Genomic DNA, 27805 nt, shown 5'->3' with positions numbered 1-27805 from the left:
GGTCCCTGGTGGTTGCTGACTTAGTGACAGTATCTGTGGGTAATCTCTTTAGCTCTGATCGAATACCAACCTTAGGGAGACCTTGTGTCCCAGTCTTGGAGGCGGGGTCTCCTCAGCAATCCTGACTCTCTCCAGTCCTGAAAGATCTCTAATATCTTCACCCAGGACCGTGTCCTGTACTCCTCTAAGGCACTAGAGCATCACAGCTCTGCTTCTTTGGCCTCAGTGGGTCTTCACCAGAGCTCTGGGAGGAGAGGATTCCATCCTTTTTCTGTAGAGGTTGTAGGATTTTTTTTTTTCTTTATGTAAAAGGGTTTGTGCAGTGTTTTGTTCCTGGACTATTAGAGACAGGCTTTGTTTGACTTTGCTATCTCCTATCGTTCTTACTGGGGAATACCTGGCGTGTGTCCATGGAGGAGAGTCTGTGATGGATGCCAGCTCCCCCTTGGGTTTGTAGTTAACAGGGCTTTATACTCCCACACTTGCCAACAAATGGCCATTAACACTGCAGTGTGACAATGTTGCCAACTTCCAGGTAAATCACAAGGGAATAAGCACGCCCCACCTCCTTCCCTCCAACCAGCTGCCTTCCTTCAGATTCCAGCAACCATTCCCCAAACCTTTCCCTAAAAGGGTGTCTTTCTATGCTGGGATCTCTCTTCATCCTTCTGCCCCTCAATAAGGATGGAGTCATCTGCTACTCAAGACACAACTCCTGCTTTGACTTCCAAAAGAAATTTTATTTTCTAAATTGAGGTACAAATATTCCCTTTCCTTGGCCCCTGTCCATCCCCACCATCCAATCCTGCAGTTTCCTCTGTAAGATCCATCTTTCATGAGCAACATCTTTTGTGGAATAGCCCCATCTTGGCTCCTCCGGTCCTGAGGCTGCCAGAGACTCCCATTCACAGCTCAGTGTGTTCTGTCTGAGGTGGCTTCTTAGCCAGGAGCTCAGTCCAGAAAGCCACTTCCTCCCCTTTCAGTCTCTGGGCCTGCTGGGTGGTGGCTCCGATCTGTAGGTACCCTTCCTTCTGGTCATACTCTGGCCAGTGTGGCAGCCCCTTCCCATTGGGGTTCCTGGGAATATGATCAAATAGAATTTCTCAAGACTGTTCTGTGCCTGCCCCTTCCTCTGAAGTTTGAATGGATCCCTGGCTTATCTCGGTGGAGAGGTTGACAACCTCCACAGACAGAGAGCTTACATATTTTGGGATAGCTCATCAGTTCTATAAAACTCTAACTATAGAGCACTATAGTCACACAAAATGGTCAGGACTTTGGTCACTCTGACTTCAGAACTCACCCTTTCTGAAAGCTATGCCCGGCCACACCCCATCCACCCTTTCCACATTTGCCCCCAGCCTCACCCACTGCGAGCAAAGTTGGCCCAGTATTTCATCACCATCTTGCTGAGGTTGGTCTCCTCCTGTGAGGCGCCCTCTGTGGGGAAGGTGAAAATGTGTTTTGTTACTCTAAGTGTAGACCAGAGTTAGAAAGGCAAAACCGAGTGCTCATCCTTCAACCATTCAGTCAAGCACTTCAGTGTGAGAAGGTCCTGGCTAATTACTGTGTACATTCAGGGAGAGGTTGATGTCCTATTCAGCAGTGGGAACATGTGTGCCATGAGCCAGCTGCCTTCGTTGTCTGTGTTCATCTGCCCTTCCTTCCTTTCTCGGGACCAAAATGTCACATTCCAGCACGTCTCTGTTTAGGAGAATTGCTTCTGGGTCTTTTCTCAGTCACTCAGACACAATATTCTCCATAGACTCTAAAAGATATCAGAATTACAAAGGACTGAGGAGCGTTCCAGCTAGGAAATGCCCACGAGGAGCCATGCGGTGGGGTCATGAGCCTGTGCAAATGCTGAGAGGTAAGGCACTGAAGACATGTGCCAAAGGCTTTCTTTAAATACCATGTTACTGGACTGGAGATAGCTCAGTGGGTCAAGGCACTTGCCATCAAACTTGAGAATCTGAGTCGTGTTACTGGGACTCACAGTAGAAGGTAGGCAACTATTCCTACAAGTTGTTCTCTGATCTCCACATGCATGCATGTACACACACACACACACACACACACACACACACACACACACACACTTAAATGTGTTAATTCATATATCATAGATTCCCTGGGAAGATGCCATCTAATCTCCCGAGGCAAGGGAAATAGAATAGATAGTTATGGAAGGATGGGGGGAGGGGCTGGAACAGGAGGGTCAAGTGAAGAAAGAGAGGAAAGAGGGGGATGGGGACAAGGAGGGAAATACGGGGAGAGACAGCTAAATTAAGGGCTATTTATTTGAGGGGTAGTATGAAAACCTAATATAGTAGGAGCTTCCTAAAATACATATGAAAGTCAATCCAAATGAAATTGCTGATAAGTAAGTGGGGAGACAGAGCCCCAACTGGCCACCTCTTGTCACTAAATGAAGCTTATAGTACTGGGATTGGGTCACATCTAATTGAGATGTTGGTCCGAGAGGTCCCATGGGAGATCCCGAATAACCTAGGCTGTCAACAAGACTATAGGTTGCTCTCCACAGACTGATGGGAGGCTTCATTGCTGAAGACATCACTATATAACTCATTGAACCTGGATAAGTTGAGCTGGTGCCTCCATAGAGACTTCACCCCTACATTCTACTGTCTTTGGTACAGGAAGGTACTCGGCACATTACCAAAGGAGCAATGGAAACACCAAGCCAGCCACAAACCCTTTGATCTACACTGGTGTCTTTCCTGCAAGATGCCATAAAGCTTGTGGGAGTAACCAACCAATATCTGACTTGACTTAAGACCCACTCCAGGACATGGAACCTACACCTGACACTGCTTGAGTGACTGAGAACCTGAGACTAGATAGCCCAGGGACCTAGGGCAAAGGCAAATACTACTGTTGTAAAAAGTAAAATAAAAAATTAATAACAATTAAAATGTAGCAATAAAATGACTCCAAATGACATTCTGCTGTACTGATAGAGCAGTACCTTGCTCAGCCATCATCAAAGAAGCTTTATCTTGCAGAAGACGGGAACAAATATAGAGACCCACAGCAAGACATTAAGCAGAGGTTGTTTTGTGGGAAATCAAATTGTGATATTCTAGTCTTAAATCAGAGAGAGTCTTGTGGGTGATCTACCACCTCTCTTACTAATGCCACAAGTCATGATTCAGAGAATGACCATGACTGGGACACATAAGCCATCTTCATGTGTGTTAGAATAGGAGAAAGGTTGGGGACTGCCTCATGCAGCTCAGTTCTGCTATAGAGTGCCAGGAAACTAGCTTCAGGAGAGAAGGAGAAACTTGTTGAAGGCCCTCAAACCAAGAATAAAATTCAGTCCTCCTGACTCCCAGACCACACATGATACAGAGCCAATACCTTTTAAAAATGGAGCCCCAAATACAGAGAAGATTTCGTCACCATGATCTCCTATCACCATCTTGGGTCTTTTGTCAGATACGAAGCTTGGGCGATACTGAAACTCATACATGTAAGTAGGAACTCCGGCATCTGTGGAGACATGGATTCATGCACAGTTCATGTTGCCAGACAGACACCTGGGTGGCAGTGAGGTCTCCAGCCCTGAAGGAAACTGCTGGTTATTAGTACAGGAGAAAGGCAGCTTCTGGAAAGCCCAGTGACTTGCTTTGGGCTGCACAGCTGGTTGAGGTAGACCTGGGATCTGAGCCAGTAGTTTATGGAATGTAAAATGAGCAGATGTAATGCAGGCAGTGAATGCTTAGAAGTGTTGAGTGATAACACACAGTGAGGGCCTGCTCATTCTGAGGAAATCAGCACCTAGTCAGTCTGGTTTTGAGTATCCCCAGTGTCTTCCTCAATCATTCAGTAGGATGATGCCATTCCAAGTTGCTTGTTGGAATATGAGGATATTTAAATATAATCACATACAAATGTATACGAAGACAGAAATCTGCCTTTGGGTTTAAGGAGAGCACAGAACTTGAAGTTCATACTTCAGTCACCTTCATTACCTTGTTTCCTGCTGGACCTGAGAGCATTACATTCTTAAGATGTTAAAGTAGAGGCAAAACAGGAACACTCTGAAGGAAGGCAAGCTTGCCCATCTTCTCTCACCAGCAAAGATGCCTGTTTAAGCCCCAAGAAGAGACCCTTTTTCCTGCTGTGTGCACCATTGGAGTTACCTGCTTTTTCATGGATACCACTCTCTTTCACAAGCCCCCAGACTGGGAGTCTGTCACTATCCATTGGTCATAGTGGGGTATAGAAATCCACAGAAGAGTGACTGAGAGGGAAATTGTAAGATCACAAATTAATCTAGTAGAGAAATTATGCAACAATTCTCCATGAAGGAAAAGGGTTAAGCCCAGCACTCATACTTCCACAACTCAGAGACAGCCTCTCCACATTTTGACTCATATGATTTTGATTTATATAAAACTGGGATAATATTGTGCATGTTATTTTAATACACTGGTATCAGTATTTTGTAGCATTATATACCTGTCCACAAAATAATTTTGTAACATAAGTTATTCTAACATGAATATGAAGAATGATCTGTTTCATCATCTCTTACAGGCTCCATCCCTGCACCCTGAGAAGCAATCTTTCTGTTCCTCTGAGGTCCACTTACTCAACAGGCTCATGGGTCAAGCAGTGTCCAAGTTAGCTTTAATGATCAACTTGACACAGCCCAAAGTCACCTGAGAGGAGAATCTCACTGTGGGGAATTTTTCTTGATCATTAATTGCTCTAGAAAGGTCCAGGTCCTTAGGCAGGTGGTCCTGATATATGTAAGAAAGGTAATTAGCATGAACAAGGAAGCCAGCAAACTCGTCCTCCATGGTCTCTGCTTCAAGTCAATGTCCAAGTTCTTGCCTTGACTTCCCTTAAGAATGAGGACATGGAAGTATAAGGCACCGAAGTCCTTTTGCCCCTACATTGCTTTTGGTTTTTATCACAGATACAGAAGAAAGCCAGAGCACAGAGTGTACTGAAAGAGTGTTTGCACTTGCTCTGACACTCATTTTAGAAAAGAGGCCAGACTGCAATTCTACAACAAAGAACTTTTGTGAATGAAAGAGTGTATTTTAGTCAGTATGCTGTCAAGATATTTTTAGAACTGTGTGCCTGAACCATGGGCATTTATAAAATTCCTGTAATTATATGTCTTAAAAGCAAGTAGGGCATACATTTAGGTAATTGTAAGAACAACAAAGGAAACAGAGACAATGGGCGCCATTAACAGACCAGACATTTATGGGATGGGAGTAGCTGGGGAGAAGAAGAATGGGGACAAAGTACATTTCAAAAAGTTCTGGCCAACAAGCTCCTTCCTTGGGGAAGATGTTCAGGGGCTGCGGAGGTCTCCAGTCAATTTCAACCAGATGAAAACAAACCATCCAAAGTCAACGACAAAGGAAATACCCAGGGGCATCAAGAGATAACTCATATAAAGATGTGTGATGCCATTGAAGAAATTCTGCAGACCAGGGGAGGGCAGATGGATTCATTCAACAGTCAGCAGCGCAGAGCAGTGTACTAGGATATCTTTCAGAAGAGGGAGAAATAGCAAGTCCCCCAAAGATGCTCATGGAACTCATTGTCTCTTCGGCTGCCTTGTGAGAATTTGCTAGAGTCCTTTAAACTGAAAGCTAAACATACTAATTAATAACATGGAAGTCAGTGATGTAAACTTGTGAAGTCATATTCAGGATATTGTTGAACTGTAATCATAATAGGGGATTTTATCCTTCATAGTACAAGGGTTCTGTATAAAAACACTGCTAACAACTAACGGTAAAATAGTCATTCAAAATGATATAAATTCTGGCACAAAAAATGTAAAAAGTAGGGCTGGATAGATGGCTTAGTGGTTAAGAGAACTGAATGCTTTTACGGAGGACCTGGGTTCAATTCCCAGCATCCACATAGCAACTCTTAACTTAAGGTCAAGGAACCGATGCCCTCTTCTGGCCATTGTGGGCACTAGGTGCACATAAGGTGCACAGACATACACGGGCAAATATATCCATACACATAAAATAAAAATGGCAAATTTTTATAACAATGTGAAATGTAGATAAAATTGTACAGTTATATGAAATCAAAGTTATATTGTTATCAGCTTAAAGTAGGCATCACTATAAGTGATTCTCCTGGTAGCCACAATGTGAAATTTTTTAGCAAAGCACACAATAAAAAATAAAGGATTCAAAGCATGTAAGTACAGAAAACCACCCAATCATCTGGAAGGGGACAAGAGAGTGAGGCAGAAAGGGAGTATTTACAAAACCATTAGAAAATAACTAAAGTGATGGGCATTAGTAAGTCCTTGTCTGTTAGTAATTCTCTTCAATATAAATTCTCCAATAAAGGGTATGGAGTGACTGAATGGGTTTTTAAAGGATCTGAATTTACGCAGACTTAAAACAAACTCTCCAACTTTTTAAGACCTTCACAGACTGCACATGAAGCGAAATTAGATATTATGCACAAAGAGGAACCAAAGGAGAAAAGAAAGAATAATAGTTACCTCACAAATAGAGTTTAGGTAATATATATATTATATATTATAATATAATATTACATATATTATATTATATTATATATATAATATAATATATATATAAAGGAAAAAAATAAAGACATAATATATTGACAAAAAATTAATTCACCAATGGAATATAAACACAGCTCTAATGCACAGTACATAAACATAAAAAAAAATCGAAGTATCTGGATGGAGAGGAAAAGAGAAAGAGAGGAAAAGGGAAAGGGAAAGGGGAGGGAGAGAGAGAGAGAGAGAGAGAGAGAGAGAGAGAGAGAGAGAGAGAGAGAGAGAGAGAGAGAGAATAACACCAAAGCAGTAGTGGATTGCAGTACCTCACTTCCAACGATGATCATGTCACATAGACAGAAAATTCATAATAAAACACTGAACTTGAACAAAGGTTTTGGACCAAGAGGCCATGATGGAACTAAAGAATACTTAGAATAGTGCACAGCTTAACCCCAACAGAATGTGCATTCTTTCCAAGCACCAACAGAACAATTGCTGGAATAGAGCACCCATAGGCACAAGAGAATCTTGCTTAATTTAGGAAGATCCATGTGTAACCTCATGCTATCTGTCCAGGCCTAAGTGAGTGACAGACAGCCCTGTGTTAGATACCAGCCCAATTCTCACCTTCTCCAACCAGTGAGTACCAAGAGGGATAATGGAGTACCAAAGAAATTGAAGGTCTTTATACTTCCTTTCCTCACATGTCTTTATGCTCTCTCTTTTTGGACTTTCTCATCTAGAAGCAGCTCTTTCCCATCCAATCCTATTCCTGACATTTGATTTTTATTCTTTTTGTTGATTTGTGTTTGTAAGAAAGTGTTTTGTGTAACCCAGGCTGGCATTAAACTCCCTATGTGGCCAAAGAAGATCTAACCTTCCTTCCCCACCTCCCAAGTGCTGGAATTACAAATATGTACCACTAGGTCTGACTTATATGGTACTCAGGATTGAACTCAGGGCATCCTGCATTCTAGCCAGGCACTCTACTAACTAAGCAACATCCTAGTCTTATGTACTATGTGTGTGAATATGTGTGTGTTTATGTATATACACACTCATAAATATGTATATATACACATGTATACATACATATATGCATGTGCATATGGGTATGTGTATATATATATATATATATATATATATATATATATATATATATATATATATATATATATATGCCTGACTCAGAAATGGGCAAATCAGAGACTTGTTATCGAGTCCATGTCTTCTCATTCAACTCATGTGAGACTCACCTCTGAGGCCACGGGACATGAGAACAGATGGGATACCAATAAATACATCTCCAAACAAGTCCAGGAGAAGGCCTTTCTTTTTGACAGGGTCGTCTGTTTGTCCTAAATACTTCTCAGTGGCTGCTGCAATCATATTCTCAGAGATGTTCTGAAATAGATCAGAAAGTAGCCACTCCCACCTGGTAATCAGTGAGGCTCCTGCAGACTGTTAAGAAGACTTCATGGCTCATGAACCACCTGGGCTCTGTGCCAAACCAGGGAGGATTCCCTAGACCCACTTGCAGGATGTCATTAAGCTTAGAAGTCAGGTGTCTGCAAATTATGTTGTCCCATTGGCTGTGTTGGAAAAGATCCTCTTGCCTGGTACCACCTGACATCTTGGAAACTGTTGCCTAGCGAATGCTATCTCTCCAGCTGTTTCTAGAGGAAAAATGCTTTTGCCTGCCTCCTGTGGAGAGAATTACACTTTCAGTATCTCCCCCGATCTCTAAGAGAAAGACACCTTTTGTACCATAGCAAATAACTTAGAACAAGCTATTCCTAGAAAACGAAATGAAAAATACATGGCTCAGGAGATTTTCTAGCCAGAAAATATTTTGATTTGGATTTACAGAACCCAGGATATCTATCCAGTGATCTACAGACAACAGAAGTCTATGCATCAGAAAAGCAGGAAACCTACAGTTTGTAATTGCCACAGGCCCACCTCTCTGATGTGCCTTCTAACTACTTGGTCTGAGGTCTTCGATGTATAAATCTGATGGTCTTTCTTGGCCATGGAATCAATCTTTTTTGAATATAAAGCTCTCCAAATAAATATTTCTCCTGGCAACTTGTCCTGGATCCATGGGGGACTTTGATTGGTGAACAATGAGGGTGAATTTATTACACTGGGGTGCAAGGTGGGAAGAGTAGAAGAGTAGGAGGTGAACCCCAGTCACCACGATTGCTTACAGCCGCGGCACGTGTCTGTGATGAATGCAAGCCACTGACTTCTGTTTCCCAACCAACTCCCATGATTCCCTGGAATCTTACAAGGGCAGAGTGGAACTTCCACAAGAGTGAACTGGCCATTTCCTCATCCATTTTGTCTTCAGAGAACAGATCTCCCATCGTCTGTGAAACAAATGGTAAAACATTTGTGAATCCCAGTAAATTAAGAAGAATCCAACAGGCCAATCAAGGGAACCAAATGGAATGAAGGTGCTTGGTGGTAGGGGTGGGGTGTTAACAGATATGAGAGTTTAGGATTCTGAAAAAAAACAAAAAACAAAAAAGGAAGCAAAGGGAACTGCATGAATAAATCTAAGCAATACAGAGGACAGCCAAGTGAGTGTATTTATTACATTGGGAGGCACAACCTTCCTCCAGGCAGTGGAACGTTCAGGCCAGGGTCATGTAGAAGCCAAGGGCTCAGGGACAGAGGACACAGGCCATGCCTCTTCAGACTCAGGGGACAGGGGAAGCAAAACCAAGCATTATATCTGTATGCCTGTATGTCTGTGTCCCTGTGATGCTCCCTGAAGCCCTTCTGCATGAGAGCTGAAGAACTCTGGAATATGCTCACCCTGTCCAAGTTTGCACTCAGAGCTCTGGTCTGGTTTCAGCATGTCTTCTAGCATTGAAAGTCATATCCCAGGCTGATACCAGGGCCCTAAAATGTCTGCTTAGAGAGCTCAGCCTTACCAGTGGAAAACTTTATGGTGAGGAGGCAAGGCCCTGAGGCCTTCTTGAGTAGTTTCTTTAGAAAGCTTCCAAATATTAATCCCTCCTCTGCCCCATGAGGTGTAAATTGTCACTGCAAAGGGCTTCATCAGGGACTCTCAATGCAAATTTACTTGGAGAGTTTGAAGCTTCTTTGGAATGTAGTCATCTGGGTGCACAACCCTTGATCAGAGCAGGGAGGATGGTGATTAAGCCTCTGTGGAGTGCATCTAAGAGGTCTGTACGTTCTCACCATCGGGACGAGCCAGCCAAACTCCTGCTTGTTGATGCCCACCATGTAGGGCACAGTGTTGAAATTCTTCTCAGCCAGGATCTCTTCCGGTGCCTTTGGCAGCAACACTCCATCAATGACAGTGCACAGGGAGGTATTGTCCTGGGGAAAATAGAAATACAGCACTTATGAATACCCTACCCTACATTTCATCCATATATCCCCTTATTTGGGGTTTGAGAGTTTGCCAAGCATAAAGACCCTGTGACTATGGCCACAGAAACCCAATGTCCTAAGAACAATGGTTGAATCTAGGAGTCTTCAAGGTCAGTACTGTGAATTGGGGGTCATCAGTGGCAATGTGATGGTGGTAGCGAATTGAGGAGAGGAGAATTCTCACTTATTAATGAGGGCTACTTATTAATAATTCTCCCTTATTAATGCATCTACCTATACATATTTAAACCTGGGAGATTTGGGATATGCTTGGCTTTGAGGTATTGAACTTCTCCTTTGAGTTGCCTAAACTGAGACCACGTTCCTATTTAGAGAAATAAAGACCACATCAAGCACCAAATCCAACAATAGAGAATGCCACCTGGGGGTGATTGCTGTCACTTCGGAAAAGCTGAGTAGTGAAGAGAGCGCGCTCTAGCAGCAGGCAAGAAGAGCCACCTATCTGAAGAAAGGTGACATGCTGGCCACACAAAGTTGGTCTTTTTGATATCTGGAATGGCTTCTTTGCAAGAACACGATAGTCAACTAAAGAAAAGTGTGGACATTTCTAAGCAGTGGGGATGAAATGCATCAAGTGACAGAGGAGTCTGTGTACAGGGAGAATCCCAGGAAAGTCCCTGAGGCCTGGACTTCCGGGACTTCTCTGGGAGAGTATTAACAAAAGGGTCACAGAGTGGGACTCAACATGTGACATATGTTTCTTTACATTTGACTAAAATTCCATTGTGTAACATGCTACATTTTCATTAGCCATCTTTCTGTTGATAGCCAGACATGTGATTCTGTTTCTTTGAGATTATGAATAGCGAGGTAATAAATGTAGGCATGGGCAGGCAGAAAACAACAAAAACAAATTATTTGAAAACTTTCATAATAAAACCTAATTCATTGTAATATATTATGTAATATGTAATAATGTAGATATAGCTTTAACAGCCCAGGGTCACCTGAGTAGGGAGTCACAATTGGAGAATTGTCTAGATCATATTGGCTTGTGGGCAAGTCTGTGGAGGAATGTTTTGCTTACCTAATGTGGGCAGCACTATTTCCTGGGAACATGTCCTAAGTTATATAATAAACATAGCTGAGCATGAGCCTTGCTGTGAGCCAGCAAGCAGCCTTCCTCCATGGATTCTGCTGTACTGATTCCCTTGGCTGATCAGGCCTGCTTGAGTTCCTGCCATGACTTCCATCAGTGGTGGACTGTGGCCTAGTCATGTAACACAAATACACCCTTTCCCCACCAGATCGCTTTGGGTCTGAGTATTTTAGTCACAGCAACAGAAAGGAAAGTAAAAGAGAAATACATATGGCACCTTCCTGGCACTCAGGGCTGTTTGTGGGTACTATCTCAGTGGAGGCAAAGGAATTAAAAGCAAAGTCAGGCTTTTAAGAAGGGAAATGGCATGGTCTAACCTGTATGTATTCTCAAGGAGGAATAGAGTGAGAAGGAAAGGCAGAGGTAGAAAAGTTCCAGACAGATAGTAAGGTGTAGGCAGAAGTTTCTCTCCTACACGCCTGATATGATAGGATAAAAGGGTAAATTATTGACTCTAATTTTTTATCCTATCATATCTGTAAGGACCAGCGTGGACTGGCACCTGGGATTCTAAGGAAGACTCTGATAGCAGCCACTGAGGCCCACAATAAGTACTACTGCTGCTCAGGAATATTGGCAGCTGCACTTAGAGGCTACATGCTTTGCATTTTTGAGTCAGAGAAGCCAGAGGCATCTTTCTGCTTCTATTTATCTCACTCTCCACAACTGGCTTGTCAGTGAGTCCAGTCAGAAAGTCCTTCAGGAGTATCTGCACTCTAGTCATGTCTCATCACTCCACAGCTCGGTCCCTGACCTGACTGACCTACAGGAGGCCCGCACTGTAGTCTTCCTACCCACCCTCCTGTACCTTCCCTGCCCCGAGTCTGCACAGTGCATTTCTACATTTTACTCAGTGTTATGACTTATACCCGGAATACCGACATCTGGGGGGCTGAGGTAGAAGGATCACAAATTTCTAGGCTATGTGGTAGGACCTTGTCTGGAACCAAAACATAGAAACAAGACATTTAAAAAACAGTCCACTGTTCAGAGCTCATCTGCTCATCTATCTCGTGTTGCATCATAATCCAACCTTTTTGGGTGAAACTGCACCTCCCACCTTAGTGACTTCCTCAAGCCTGCTCCTTTCTCACTGCCTCCACCCTAAATCTCTCCTGCTGCAGGAGGGTGGCACAGACCATGGTCTTTTTCAACATTTTATCTATCGTAGCTGTGAATCCACTTGTATCACACAGTAAAACCTGACTGAAAGAGTCTCACTTCATCCTCACAGGGTCTTCAGGGAGTGTCTGTAATCTCCAGGGAGGGAGCCCAGGACAAGACTGGAGATGCTCATGGCTAATGACACCAGACACAGGCCAGTGCTGGGAGGTGGCAGGGCAGGAAAGAGGAGGCTGTGGGCACTGTGAGTTTCCTGGGTCATGTGCAGAGGGTGCTGTCCTCAGAATGGAATGTCTTAGGCTCCTCTTTGTATAACTCCAGCCCTGTACTCCAAAGACTACTGAGACTGTGAGCCAGTTCTCTTAGTTTCCTGATAGTGGAAGTTCAGATGCCTTCTCCCATCAGGCCATATTGATATTGAGAACTGTGAATGAGGAGAGCTGGGCCAGGAGGGTAAAGTTGCTGACTGAGAGCACTGTACAGGGAGTCAGCCCTGCCTCTGGTCCATCTGCCTATTTTAACTGGCAAGTGACTTCTCTTGGAGCCTTGGGGAAACCCTTCATTCATAGTTAACTAGAATTTATTGCTGTTAATGTGCAACACCAGTAATCCAGAAAAAGCTCCTTACCTCTTTGGGGTCTCCATTCTCATCCAGGTCAAAAGGATTCTATGAACACAAAGGTAAAGGATGCGTTGAGAACCTTCCCCCCATAAATGATGACGCCTGGAGCTGTGCCCCGGAGTATCAATTTCTCCCACCTGAGTCTTACATGGGGTCCTTGAGTATGAACACAGGGTAGCGCAGGATGGGGAAAGGAGGCAACCTGAAGGGGGCAGGCCCTGGGATCCAGAGTCAGGGCCCCCGAAACTCTGGAGAACGTGTTTGCTGCCTATGCCCGTGTTCCTCTCCAATGCCACCCCAACTTCAGCTCTCTGGCCACAATGCTCAGTTTTCCTCAGGAACAACAGCTCAATGAGGGGAAGTGGTAGCCAAGACTGTGTGGGTTCAAGAGGGCTGGAAGTGAAATGGATATCAGGACAGGACCTTGTCCCTTTTATTTAGTCTCACTTCCTGAGTCCAGGCATTAACATGTGATAAAAATATTCAGAAAGAAGGTAAGAAAGAAAAATGGAAAACGAAGGAAGAGAGAGGTTGATACTGAATAATGCCATCACAGCACCTGGATCCAGCCATGCCATGAACTCTCTGCTCCTGAACTTTAGAGTTACTTGAAGATTCTGTTAAGGGGTTACATCTAGGGATATATATGTATATACAACAAATATGTGCATGTAATTACAATTAGTGAACAAAGAGGCCATGCATTTGAGGAGAGCATGGAAGGGTTTAAGAGGAGGAGAAGGAAGGAAGAAAAGTTGCAATTGAATTACAATCTCAAAAATAAACAAAAAGACCGGATTTCTTAGAGATGCATACTAGAGTATGTCAAGAGAATTATCATGATGCTTATTTAAAATGCTTCCTAACAAAAAATAACAAAAAGAGAAAAAATAATGTGTTCAGGAATTCTTGAAGATTATTCTTATCTTGCATAACAAAATCCTGATACCCACAAGCTCAGTGACCCTTATTTCTGCACATTCCTTTCTTTGTTGTGTCCTACAATTTCAGTGATTATAACACTGCTTGTTAGCTGTTGGTTCTCTCATATATGGGGGAAGCCATTGCTAGGAACCCTTCATTGTGAGTTGAATCTTTACCACCCAGGGATGCAATATCCATGTGTGTATGTGAACACATGCATGTGTATGTGTGTGTGTGCGTGTGTGGGTGTGTGTGAGATAGGGCAGTGGATAATCATAAAAGCACTTCTTCAAGATCTCAAATAATCTCAGATTGTGCTGGGATCTTAGTCTCTGAGTTTTCTAGAGTCATCAGATATTCCTGTGTCATCTGGTTGTCCTATGTCACATAGAGAACACCAGGAATATTTGATGGCTTCTGGTATTAGAAATAACTCTTTTAAGTCTTTGAACATCTTGGACTCTTTTCTGAATTTTATGACCAAAGCCCTAAGGCCATATCAGCATAACCCATGGATATTCAAAAAGAACACAATGCTAGAAGCTTGCCCAAGAGACCCAGGAGTGTTTTGGAGTGTCCGTGATTCATATAGAGAAGGCAAGAACTCAGATGACTCCTGGGCTTACATCAACTCCTCTTTCACAAAAGTGGTATTCCTCGTGACCCTGATGCTCTTTCCTCTGGATATTTGTCCTGGATGGATCCCATGATGTAGACTCTCACAACTGTCCATTAATCAAATCACTTCCCTGAGAAATGATGAGTGTGTTTAATAGATCCCTTCTTCGACAGTTCTATCAGGCTTAACCTAATAAGTGCAAGGCTGTTTCTCTCTTTGGATTGTTATTTGTGAGAAGGGATGGGGTTTAGTTTATACATTAACTGATTCTCCTTTCACACCTCCTCCATATACTTTGAATGATGGATGGGTGGATGGATGGGTGGAATGAGGGATAGATGGATAGAATTGGTCAAAAAAGTATAAATTGGTAAAGAAACAACCAACTGGATGAAGAAGAAGCCCACATAATGGGAGAGGATTTTTGCCAGCTATACATCTGGGAAAATATCCAAAATATTCAAAGAACTCAACAGACAATGAGGCCACAGAACAAATAACCTGTTCAAAAATGGGCTTGGGAACTGAATAGGGAGTTCTCAAAAAAAGAGCAAATGTCTAAATATCTCAAAAAAATGTTCATCATCCCTAATAATTAGGGGAACACAAATCAAAACAGCTTTTACATTTCATTTTATCCCAGTCAAAATAGCAAAGATCAACAGAACAACCAACAGCAACTGTTGGAGAGAATGTGGGGAGAAAAGAACCCATTTGCTATTGATGGGACTGCAAACTGGGGCAACCACTGTGGAAATCAATATGCAGAGTTCTCAAAAAGCTGAATGTAAATCTACCGTATGATTTAGTTATACCACTACTTCACATATACCCAAAGGACTTGATTTCCTACTCTATAGAGACTTTGTCAGCCATGTTCATTGATGCTCTATTCACAATAGCCAGAAAAGGACACAACCTAAATGTCCTTCAACTGACAAAGGGATACTGAAAATGTGGTACATATACATTACAGAGTACTATTCAGCTGCAAAGAAAAATGAACAGCTTTGAAGGTAAATGGGTGGAGCTAGAAAGATCATATTAAGTGAGGTAACAGAGATGCAGAAAGACAAATGTCACATGTTCTTTCTCACTGGAGGATCTTAGCTCTGAATCTCCAGATGTGAATATATAACCTGGAGTAACCACAGAAACCAGGAAAGTAAAACAGAGCTGTTGACAGGATAGGGAATTTGAGAGAGGAATAGAGAATGGAACAGGAGGGTACAAGTGACCTGGTCAGGGAAATGGGGGAGAAGGACCCTTTAGGAAGAGGGAGAGAAGTGCATTTGGAAGAAACAGAGGGGAGGGTAAAGGGGAATAGCAAGATACAACCGAACTGATAGAAAAATTGGGAAAGGGGACTCTAAGGAGAGGAGGAAGTTTAATGCAGAAAAAGATGGGAATGTGACAAGAATGTTCAAAAAGCAAGCTTGGAAGAGTTACATGCAATTCCTCACCATGGAATATATAGCTGGACTACTTTTTGACATTTAAGGTGTTTCATAATAAATGAAATTCTCAGTTGGGGTTAGGAGGCCAACACTCTTCCGAGAGCTGAGAAACTGTCCCCTTAGAGTTTATCCAGGACAAGAACAGCAGAATAGAGTTTGGGCAAGGACTCAGAATAGAGGCAAGTAGAATGGACCCACATACCAATTTCAGTGCGACCTCCAAGAGCTCATTCTCCATCTTCTGGCGCAGGCAGTGAACCATGACAGCTGATGTGGTGGTTTTACACCCCAAAATAGTAGCAATTAGCTGAAAAAGATCACAGGCAACAGCAGAGGTCAAGAGTAATGACTACATCCTCCATCAATGTAGACAGTGGATTCTAGTCTATACCCAATTTTCTCCTCCTCCTCCTCCTCCTCTTCCTCCATCTTCTTCCTGCTTCTGCTTCTTCTCTCTCCCTCTCCTTCTCCCCCTGACTCTCTCCTCTTCTTTTCTTTCTTTCATTCACTTTTATTTGTTTTTGTGTTTTTATAATAGAGTTTCACTAAGTATCTCTGGCTGGCCCAGGACTTAGAATGTAGACCAGGGTGGCCTCAGTCTTGCATCAGTTTTTTCCCCCTATCTTTTCTTCCCCAGGATTATAGTCATGAATCACCATATTTGGCTTGCACACCCAGTTTCTTATGGTTACAGAGGGTTTGTAAAGTCTCTAAATCAGCAGTTCTGAATTTGTGGGTTGCAACCCTTTGGGTCAATTTGTAACAATAAAAATACATCCTGCATATCAGATATTTACATTACGATTCACAACAGTAGCAAAGTTACAGTTATGAAGTGGCAATGAAAATAATTTTACAGCTGTGGGTCACTACCACATGAAGAACTATATTAAAGTGTTGCAGCATTAGGAGGGTTGAGGTGGTATTGTGTTCCCCAAAATATTGTGTACCCTAATAAATTTATCTGGGGTCAGAGAACAGACAGCCACTAGATACAGAGGCTAGAAAATGGTGGCACTCACACCTTTAATCCTAGCATTCCAGAGGGAGAAATCCATCTGGGATCTCTGTGAGTTCAAGGCCACATTGGAAAGAGCCAGGCATGGTGACACACGCCTTTAATCCCAGAAAGCGAGCCTTTAATCCCAGGAAGTGGTGGTAAAAAGCAGAAAGATATAAGGCGTGAGGACCCAGAAACTAGAAGCATCTGGCTGGTTAAGCTTTTAGGTTTTGAGCAGCACAGTTCAGCTGAGAGCCATTCGGATATGAGGACACAGAGGCTTACAGTCTGAGGAAACAAGACCAGCTGAGAAGCTGGCCAGAACTTTGAAGATTCATGCTACAGAGGGTTGAGAACCATTACTCTAAAATACCAGTTGTAGATAGTGGATCCTGCAGAATATTGCCTCTATTACTAATTGAAATAACGGCATGTCTTGATTACATAATCAATATCTGCACCCCTGTTAGCTTTTCCCTGTTTAAATGGGTACAGAGTCCACCCCAAGTACCATGTACACACACACACACACACACACACACTGGGCACAATGTTCTCTAACTTGAATGCCTCTAAAGAGGCAATTGGAAATGAAGGATAAAATTCGTTTGGTTTTTAATGCTACCTCTTCCACTCTAAATACTTGTCCTCAGGTGAGCTACAGAATCTCTTCATGTTTCAGGTTCTGGGCAGAATCACAGGGTGTCTGAGTAACATGATTCACGTGGAGGCACTTCAGAAATTGCAGGATGTGTCTTAGCTGTGAGCCAAAAAGCAGACCTTCTGCCCAGCTATTCTTGCTTCTAGAGTTGTTTGAGTACCTAAACTGCATCCCACAGCCAGAAAGACCAGTGACGACCCCAGGGAAGCTCAGAAAAGGATGCAGAACTTGTCCAGATTGGGACCTACTTCAGTCACAGACTTGGTGTTCTTCTTGACCATGCCTGCAATGAGGACCACACCACTCTCAGAAATAGCTCTGTGGAAGAGATTCTTGGCCAGAGGAGACAACACCTGGCAGGGGAGAGGAGAGATTTTATGTTCACAAGATGGGTGTCATGGTTAACATCAATTGAAAACAGATCTAGACTCACGTAGAGATAAACCTCTAAGCACAGCTGTGAGGGATTTCTATATCAGATTAGCTGAAGCTGGAAGCTGCATCACAATGGCTGCATCATTCTTGGGACCTGTAACTAGCAGCCTGCCCAATCTCTGGGCCTTTGTTGACAGGAATGCTGACTCCCTGGGTCATCAGCCCATGCCAAAGGCCACTAGGGAGAAAAACAAACCATAGTTAAGTCCCAGATGCTTGACCAAAGCCAAAGGGGCTTGCCCCAGGCTGCATCTCACGCACTTTCGTCAAGATACTGTGCAAGTTTCTGCCGATGAATTCTGTCGTACTTGGAAAGACACCACACAGAAAGGTAGTAATGTGGACGAGGGCTTACTATTAAGGAAAATATTTGTTATGTTATATATATAGAAAAAAAGAGATCATAGATGGATGATAGATGGATGCATGCATAATGAATAGATAAAAATAATGATATATATATATGTATATATATGTATTTTTACTTATAATTTTAGGAAAAGTCTGGAAAAATAAATGTAACAATAGCCAAGTGACAATCCCTGGGTATGTTGTTATGGGTGATTTTATTCTTCATTAGATGTTTTATAGATTTCTTTTTCCTTACTTAAAAATTCTTCCTCTGGGAATTCAAGTATGAAGCTCATGTGTTAGTTCCATTGCTGAATTTCTGCTCATCTTTGTGGAAGCTAAGGTTTCTTATGGCTCCCAGAACATCCTCTAGTTCCCTCACTGTTCCCATGGCTCAGTTCCATGCACCAGCAAGACACTTCACATGCCCAGTCTGTGCCTGTGACCCACATCTTCTGCCCTAGTCTTCCCCATTGAGTTTTCCAGCTCTTCTTCTTCACCTCTTGACTTCCTCACACCCCTAAGATGTCCTGCTGCTGCCTTTTTAACCTCAGAGGAAGCCCCAGTCTGACTTCGGGTCTTGAATTTCCTTAATGTGTAGATGTGGCTTCAACCCAAACAAGGATGCTTGATCCAACTCATTGCTTCCCTCCACATCACTGTATCCCAGGACTTGTCCAGTGAGTCAGAATGCTAAAATTATTAGGAAAGAGAAAGCTATCCACTAAGAGAGAAGAGAAGCTGGAGATTTTCATGGCCCCAGGACAAAAAATTGAATGGTAAGCTTAGCAAAACAGAGTTAATTGCTTCTGAAGCTGTTCACCATCTGATGCTGTGCAACAAACGGAGTCAACCTGAACACAGGTATTGGATGCAAAGGTATTGTGCTAGATTTGCTGCTTTGCAGCAGGTCTCCTCAGCAACCATATCAAACCCCAGCAAGAGGTCTGGTGCCAAGAATACTTACAAGAACAGAGACACTTGCACCTCCTGCTGACTCTCCAAAGATGGTCACAGAGCCTGGGTTCCCTCCAAAGTTGGCGATGTTGTCCTGGACCCAGCGTAGTGCAGCCACCTGGTCCAAATGACCCCAGTTCCCAGGGCTGTGTTCATCTCCTGTGCTGCAAGATGACAGGGTGTAATAGGGGTAGAGATGCCATGACAGGGTTCTCGAGAGCTCAGGTGGCCTGGGGAAATTCAATGAGCTTTTCAGAATCAGGTTGGATGCTACATCTTTGACATGGGGACTTCACTTGCCTGTTACCTCTACAGCATTGCTTTATGTGGGGCTGCACACTCATCTAGCAATTATGTGCTGCGATGAGGATCCATGATACATCCTACATTGCCCTAATAGCTAGCTAAAGAATATCCCATTACAAGACTATGTAATGTATATTACAACTATGCCCAGCTCATGCTGGGAGCTGAATCAAGTAGACTAGAAGAGAGATGTCAGCTGTCAGAAAAAGACAATGTGGTCAATGTGGGGTGTAGGGTGGTGTTTCAACTGGGAAAATCCTATTTGAAGCAGTAACACTATGAAAGAGGAATAAAGGATCACATGGGTCTCGTCAGTAATTACAAAAGGGATTTTAGTTAGGAGAAGCAGCAGATACAAAGGCCCAGGTCATGGGAATAGATGTTTGAATGTAAGAAGTATGAGATGAAAGTAGACCAGAGACTCTATAGGGTCTTTCATATCATTAGAAGTGGGGACCACTGTGCAGAGACATGGTAGGACCCAGTCATTGTCTCACAGAACACTCAGGCCACTGGCTGGAGCAGCTATTGTATTAAAACTACACATTTAGAACAACAAGTGATTATGGAAACTATAAATGTCAGAGAGATAGGGCTTTGGTTATGGAAATAGCAAAAGGTAATAATGGTTGCACAGTTTGGTGCTGGGTTCTGGTCTCTACTGTGGCAGTCAGTATGAACAGTGAATGAATCTGAAAAAATGAGGCCAAGTGCAAGGTGATTTTGTCATTGAGTGTGCCAGCCTCAAGAGGGATCTCTGTAGTGCTCATAGGACCTTGTTTAGTTCCCCAGGGCTGTTTTGTTGTAAAAAGTAGCAAGACTGTCTCCCATCACTCACTTCCTCCCTTGTCATGTGATCTCTTCTGCACGAAAAAATCTGATGTCTGCTCTTCTATGTTGCTTCCTAGCCAAGGCATCTCACAAGTGGTCTTCTACCCAATATTGGACTTGGAGTCTTCCACACTGTTTTATATAAATCTGTGTTCTTATAGCTACCCAGTCTCAGACATTTGTTTTATTAATAGAAAGACAACCAAAGTAAACACTAACATGCAGAGGGGAAAATCTAGTGTCTTACCTGAGTAATCCCCAAATACCCAGGCGATATTGAATCGTTACCACCACCACATCTTCATGGGCAGAGAGAGCTAGTCCATCATAGGTCGATGCTCCTCCTATCATCAGTCTACCTCCATGGATCCACACCATCACCTGGACAATAATACAGCCACACAGGCAGTACATTGAAGACTTGGGAAGACTGCCAAGTTCATCTGGATTGGTTGCCTGCATCTAGGCTGTGACTCCAGGTCATCACCCAAACCATACTAGTTCCTGGGAAGGCTGCAAAAGGCCGACTCTCTTGTTTCCAGCTCTCCAAGATAAGGTCCAGGATGCAACGCCACTCAATACGCCTTACCTTACTTCTCATTTCTCACATCCTTCGAAGACACAGAATTGAGATTATCATGGTACCCAAAAGGCCCAAGGGTGTTGTCATCAGCCCACAATCACACCATTTCACGACAGGACTTTTTAGGCAACTGAACATGAGCAAGGGACAGCTTTGTATAGTAAGGAATAATACTGTCTTGTGTGGCAGATAAGAAACAGAGGGGAAACTTGTTTTCTGCTGAGAAACTGCAGCCAATGAGGAGGATGGGCTTGATCCTGATGCTATTTTCCAGCATCCAGATGCTGAGCTGCCTAATCCCTGCAGCTCAGGACAACAGTGCAGTGAGCCAGCTGTTGGGTCAGGAGACAGTCCCTCCTGCAGGTCTGACTAGCATGTCAGCATGGCTGTGTGTAACCAGGCAGAACTGTGATGCAGCTTGTGAGTCATTGAGCTTTCATATGACAATTCCCATGTGAGGAAACAGGTTGAGGTTAAGAAAAGGTTCTGCTCTCTCAGCTTGTCAAAGGGAGATCCATGATTTATATTCAGACCTTATGGCTCTAGAACCTGTGCCCACAGCTATAGGATCTCCCGTAACCACGATCTCAAGTCCCCATTTCCTCCCACTGGACCCCTGCAACCTCCAAGAGAGATGGAATCATGGATATCTAAGAGTGAAGGCTAAGTCCAAGGGTGGTGGGCAATGATGTCTTGAAGAGATTATGATGTACCTATGTAGAACAGTTGGAATGATCCTTGAAAACATAGCTGTGTGGGCATGGCTTAAATGTTTCCTTTCTCTGACCCCAAGTTTGACCCTTTAGGAACCTGAACCTCTTGGTCCAGGTGGAGTTGATTAAAACTTCCAAAGGTTTCACTGCCTGGCCTACTAAAGTTCTACCACTCCCTATTTCAACAATCGCTGTTGGCTTCCTGATAAAGGGTTTCGATGGTCCAAGGTTTAGTGGAATTGATAGCAATTACTGACTCCCTGCAGAATGTCAGGAATAGAGATGCAAGTTCTCCTTGTGCACAAAGCTTTTTCAGACAGATCAGCCTCAGGCATCTATAGCTATTTATACTTTACAGAGAAGGAACTGGAGGCAGAGAGAGGGTTGTCATGTGGCCCAAGGGCACAAATCCAGGAAGATCATGTTAGGTAGTGCTTATACTTCCAAGTAGATAGCAACATCCTGGGTCCCTTTGCAATGAGAAGACCAGTTATGGCTGCCTCCTAGAATGCTCGCTCTTTAGATGCTGTAAAGAATGGGTGTCACTGAGACTTTTTCCCTATCTCTCTCTGTGACTGATAGGTACAGTTAACACCATATCTTAGCATATGTATCTACAACTCCCCCAGTCCTGGATTTAATGTAGAGGGCTTCTGGTAATTTGTTGGGTGCTGACCTGTTACAACCCAGGGATTATTATTATTTTTTTTTTCAGAAAACTCTCCTCCAACCTTGTGACTTGTACCTGGCAGCTTGCCTGACTCTTGCACCATGTTTCCATGTGAAATGCTGACTCATTTGGTCCTTAGACTGTGCCAAAGGCAGCTAGACATGGAAACGATCTACAGTCAAATCCCAGGTTGCTGTCTACAGGCAGGGAACATGCTTAGGAGACCGGCCCAGCATCCTCCCTCCCTCCTTCATGGACAGTGCAAATTTTCATCTGGCAATGACAGTTGTCGCAGGTGACCTGAGAATAAAGCCATCACACATCTTCCCCTAGACCCCATCTAAGAGCACACATATGAAAACCAGGAGCCCTGAGTCTTGTGGGCATCCCTTCCATGTACTCTTTTTTCCCCCATCAGGACCTCAGTTTCTCTACCTGCATCATGTTGGGTTCACTTTCCCCTAAGATTCCTACCAGTTGTGACTATTTTGGAAGTTATGACTTGGCTGCTACAGGGATAAGTGTAAGGATTATGTCCTTAATTACATCACCAGCCTGCAACAGAGTCCCAGCCTAAAAAGTGGGTATGATCTCTGTGTTCTCTCTTTCCGCACTCTCTCCTTCTGTATTCTCCCCCCTCCGTCGTGCGGTCTCTGTCTCTGTCTCTCTCTGTCTCTCTGTCTCTCTCTCTCTCTCAATAAAGCTTTAGAAAGGTAACCATGGCTTGTGACTCTTCAGTCACCGATACATCCAGCACTCCTCTCCAGCACTCTCCTCCATCCACATGGCCGCCATGGGCCAACTTAACCAACAATAAGACTCTCCTAAGTAAGATTAGCCATTCTTTTCCTTCTGTCCTGTGAAGACTTGGGAAATTACATGTCAGCTGTGTAGTGATCTCTACCAAAGTCTGACATCACTGGAAAAACACGCAAGTGAAAACTTGAAGGAAGCTCTGGTTCCCAAATCACTTCCTGCCTGTGTGCCCTTGACCCCTGCTGTCTTCATCCTCTTCTAGTCCCAGGGAAGAGCTACATGCTCAGACTGAAACTCTGGACCAATGATCCCAGCCAGCACTTACAGGCAATCGGTTGCTCTTTGTCAAGTCGGCAGGAGTGTAAATATTCAGGTAGAGACAGTCTTCAGAAAACTTGAGAGGAATGCTCTCCTTTCTGTTGGTGAAGAGCTCTGAGAGCACCTGACCTCCAACTGCATCCTGGGAGCACCTGGGAGGGGAGAGAACATCTGAGAGTCTCAGACAGATTGAGCATGTCGTCTGGGCCTGACCATGCACTGAGAGGTTTGAGCCTAGAACAGAAGTTCCTGTTGCTTTACTGGAGTCGTTGCTGTGGGAGAGAGGTGGCAGCCACAGTGATCTCTAGGGTCTCTCAGTCCTATGAAGGGAGAAGTACTTGGTACCTCTCTTCTTCCTGGAGGTTTGGGATGCTCTGGACCCATGAGAAAGGTGATTATGTGCCCTAGGAGATGTCACTTCCTGCAGTGACTGAACAGAGCTTTACCCTTCTGGGCTTCATATGCTGACCCTCCTCCTCTACCAGGTTAACATGCTGTAGTTCTCAGAAAATGTCCATCAACCAAGGCAGTTAGCTACAATGACAGGCAGCTTGTTGAAAGTTGAGATGGGGCAGGCATCTTGTGTGAGAACTGAATTCTAGTCCTATCTCAGACATGATGTGCTGTGTGGCTCATGGGGAATTCCTTTCCTGCTCTTGTCCCAAGCCTCCAGGTCCAGGAAGGGTAAGTAAAGTCTCCAAAGCTCTTGCTGCCTCGCCTGCCAAGTTTCAACATCCTCTTATTCCAACAACCACCATTGGCTTCTTGATAAAGGGTCTTAAAAGCACAATGTAGCATGGGATTGATAGCAGTTACTGAGTCCTCGAAGAGTATGAGGAAGGGATTCAAGTTCTCCTTGTGTTCAAAGCCATTTCGAGTCAGTTTAGCCTCAGGTATCTATTACTATTCCTTTATTGTACCTTTTATTATTATTCCTTTATTAATATTCCTAAATATTATTATTCACAGGTGAGGAATTGGAGGCACAGAGAGGATTGTCAGGTGGCCCAAGGACACAAAGCCAGGAAGATCATGTTAGGTAGTACTTATACTTCCAAGTAGATTAGTTAGCCACATTCTGGGTCCTTTTGCAATGAGAAGGCTGGACATCCCTGTTCCTGGTGTGCAGAGTGAGGCTGTGCATGTCACACAAACTGCAGAAGTAGAACAGCAGAGACTCCTAAATCTCCATCCTGGGTAATTTTTCTCTACATCACTGAGTGTAAGTGCACAATATTCATAAAAAACATAAATTCAAATGTCAAATGGGGATACAAGAATTTGAGTTCACTAATGTTTAGAAAAAATTCAGTATAGAGAGCAAATTTCCATTTATTATTGTTATCTCAGTTTGTTTACCCAATGCCACAGGAAAAATTCACCAACTAAGCCATGGCATGGGTAAAGGCCCCAGAGATGGAGGTTTCATGCATCCATGGGAGAATCACACAGAATTTGGTTGTTTCTGGAGACAAATGTACCCAAAGTTCATGTTGTTGACTCAGGATTATTACCTTTGAAAACTTATCCCCAAATATTTATGATTGTGTATAATGATGTAGCTAACAAGAATCCATTAAACTTTTATTTATAGTCAAGAAAACCAAAGTACTTTAATGAACCAGAATAGAAGATAGAGTAAGTAATAACTTAGTACCCAATTAAGCACAGCTAATAAATGCTCAGCTGCTATATATATGGTCTGACATGGTTGTGATGCTTATGAATGCGTCAGGCTGTCACCCAAACTCTCTGTATTTATGATCTCTGTTTAAAGCGAGGTATACACACAAAGGACTGGAAAGCATGGTCTCAACTGCTAGCAGCAATTCTGAGTTGTTGAACTATACATGATTTAAACTTTCCTTCACTTTTGTGTATCTCCCAACTTTTTATAATATTTGTGTCTTATTTTTGCAAACATAATATAAACATAGCGAATATTATTTGTAGAAGAAAAGCATGGAATGTTAAGAAGACAAGCAGGATGGGGATCCTGGAAATCCTCAGAGGAACCTTGCTGAGGACACAAATGCTGTCTGAACTGATTTATAGATTTTTGAGGTTCTCTGTGGTGGTGGCTGTGAGGCCGTCTGGAATTCTTGGGCTTCTTCACTCAGTTACAAGGGTGATGTGGTACACATCACCCTTTGGTAATTGCTTAGCTTGTGAGTAGGTAGGTAGGTAGGTAGACCTGGGTGTGAGAACATGCAGTCACCTTCCCTGTTCTCTTCACCCACAAGTCCTACACCCATCCCACTCCCAAGCAATGCCAAGGTTCAAATTAGGAAAACGTAGCATCTTACTTCTAGTCTCCCTCACCTAATCAATTACTGTTTTCCAAGAAATTTAGCGTAGTTTAGTATATTATGCTAATCCATGGGTTTCTCATTTTCTCTTTCCACCAATAGGATAAAAGGCTTATCAAGGTATGGATTTTTTCCCCTCCTAATGGTTTCTGAAAATCCAGAACATTCCTGGTTCACCACAGGTTCTCAAAAGTATGTGCCAAATAAAGGGCTTGGAAAAAATATGAAAATTACTTAGTAACTAGACCATTTTTGAGGACCCATGGTGTTCTTAGGGGTACCAGTAATTGCTGTTAATGCAGCTAATCAGAGTATTGCCTTGAATCCATCCTGGATCACCTGAGATAGACATTCCCACTGAAATGGGCCCACCCCAGCGGCTTACATAGGAGGGTAGGAGGTGGCATTCTTCACGAAGCTCCAGGACTCTGCAGGCTGTGGAGGAGCAAACCTCAGGGATCCAAGAGGAGGCTTGGCAAAGGGGACTCCCAGGAAGATGGCCACAGGCTGTGTGAATCCTTCTAAGCTGACATACTTCCCCAGGACTTTGCCATGAACAGTGTCCACCACGGGTGGTGAGGACGGGTGCCCTGCTGGACAAGAGAACATGAGGGCACATCAGAGGGGAAAGATCAGACCTGGATTCATGGTTGGTTTTGTCACTTTTAGGCTTGTGTCTTGAATTGAATCTTCCAAGGTCTCATTTCCTTCTGACATGATACTATGATAAAGAGAAATATCTTTGCCTAAGAGGGCAAACTGAAAGTCAACTGATTGGAGGCATTAAGGTATCCAGTCTAAGCCCCTGCAGAGAAAGAGTTATTGCACTGTTCTGTGACTGTCCTGTAAACATCTTCACCCACTTTGTCCAGAACAGATCTCCAGAAGAACTTACCCCAAACTGTGCCGAGAGAAGCCCAGACCAGGGCACAGAGCCACATTGTGAAAGGACAAGAGCTCTGGAGACAGGGAGGAAGCGCCTGCAGCTCAAAGAGAAAGCATTGTTCCCGCCTCTTTGCTGTAGACCCGCCTCTAACCAACTAGCATAATTATATAAATCTCTCCCTCCTCCAAAGAGCTTCCTGGGTGTGTGTTGGGACCTCCAAGCCACACCCACTAAGAGTTTACCCTTCTTCATCTGAAACACACCAGGGAAGCTCAGATTACAGATAGCCAGAAACTCATCCAACAAGTTCTTCTTATGCAAGCATTTCTAGCTGTAACTCCTGCTCAGTGCACCTTGAACTTCCCACAGCAGTTACCAGCAAGCAGGTGTCTGCAGGGGGCGAGAAGCTTTGGCTTGGGGTTTTCACTACAAACCTGAAAATTTAGAGCACATCACATCCCCAGAGTTCCTCAGCTGGGGATTTAGCACAATCCCTGCTTCTTTGGACTGCTATTTCCTAGAAGACGTGCTCTCAAGTTTGGAAGGTATCTAAGCTCATTCTTAAGGAAGAGCTGTTTGCAGAGAGATAGGAGTCCATGATGGCAGAGCAGGAGCATGGTAGCAAGGCTAAGCAGGATGGTTGGAAGGGCTGAGAGCTCATATACTAGAGTGCAAAGCTTGAAGCAGAGAAATGATGAGGGTCTATAAGCTCTGAAAGCCTCTCTCTAGTGACACGTTTCCTCTAACAAGGCTACGTCTTCTAACTATCTCCAAACAGCATCACCCACTGGGGTTCAATGTTCAAATACCTGAGACTATGGGGGACATTTCTCCTGCAAACCACTACAATGTTCTTACAGTAAATGAACCTCATCAACCACAGTCTTTTGCTCTAATCATCCATCCATGCATTTATTTACGAATTCCTTCTTTCTTCGAGATTTTATTTTTATTTCTTGTGTAAGAGTCTTCACTTGCATGTGTGTCTATGCACCATGTACATGTAATGCCCACAAAGGCCAGAAGAAGGCATCAGGACACCAGGGAATGGAGTTAAAGCTTGTGAATCAACATGTGAACCCTGAACCTTGAACAAGGGTCCTCTGGAAAAGTACCCATTACTCCTAAAGGCTGAGCCAACTCTCTAGCCATTATCTATGAATTCTTTAAAAGTTCCAAAATGCTTGTCATTTGCGCCCACAGAAAT

At 43.5% G+C, this 27805-nt stretch overlaps 1 protein-coding gene across 2 annotated transcripts; it reads right to left on the bottom strand.

Annotated features, from left to right (window-relative positions):
- Window positions 1-719: 719 nt before the first annotated feature.
- Window positions 720-26762, bottom strand: LOC143266744 (carboxylesterase 1C-like). 2 transcript variants are annotated; one of them, XM_042277308.2, is made up of 14 exons: window positions 26608-26762; window positions 26098-26305; window positions 23411-23555; window positions 20611-20744; window positions 19237-19390; window positions 17732-17836; window positions 16025-16129; window positions 12829-12867; window positions 9764-9904; window positions 8842-8922; window positions 7807-7954; window positions 3385-3516; window positions 1368-1440; window positions 720-1077 (listed from the first exon to the last, which is right to left on the bottom strand). In XM_042277308.2, the coding sequence occupies exons 1-14, from the start codon at window positions 26651-26653 to the stop codon at window positions 906-908; spliced, it is 1683 nt and encodes a 560-aa protein (XP_042133242.2). In that variant the 5' UTR covers window positions 26654-26762; the 3' UTR covers window positions 720-905. The 2 variants fall into 2 exon arrangements, with proteins under 2 accessions (XP_042133242.2, XP_042133243.2); XM_042277309.2 differs by having other exon boundaries at window positions 26098-26302; window positions 26608-26759.
- Window positions 26763-27805: the final 1043 nt, after the last annotated feature.

Source organism: Peromyscus maniculatus, chromosome 5, assembly GCF_049852395.1.
Source record: "Peromyscus maniculatus bairdii isolate BWxNUB_F1_BW_parent chromosome 5, HU_Pman_BW_mat_3.1, whole genome shotgun sequence".
NCBI lineage: Eukaryota > Metazoa > Chordata > Mammalia > Rodentia > Cricetidae > Peromyscus > Peromyscus maniculatus.
Note: the sequence above shows the minus strand (reverse complement) of the source record. Positions and strands in the feature narration are given on the sequence as shown.

Coding starts and splice junctions, on each gene's coding strand:
- LOC143266744 (XM_042277308.2), bottom strand. CDS start 26,653: ATGTGGCTCTGTGCCCTGGTCTGGGCTTCTCTCGGCACAGTTTGGG. Junction 20,745..23,410: donor CAAAGAGCAACCGATTGCCT/GTAAGTGCTGGC, acceptor ATTATTGTCCAG/GTGATGGTGTGGATCCATGG. Junction 7,955..8,841: donor GGAAGTTCCACTCTGCCCTT/GTAAGATTCCAG, acceptor GATCTATTTCAG/AACATCTCTGAGAATATGAT.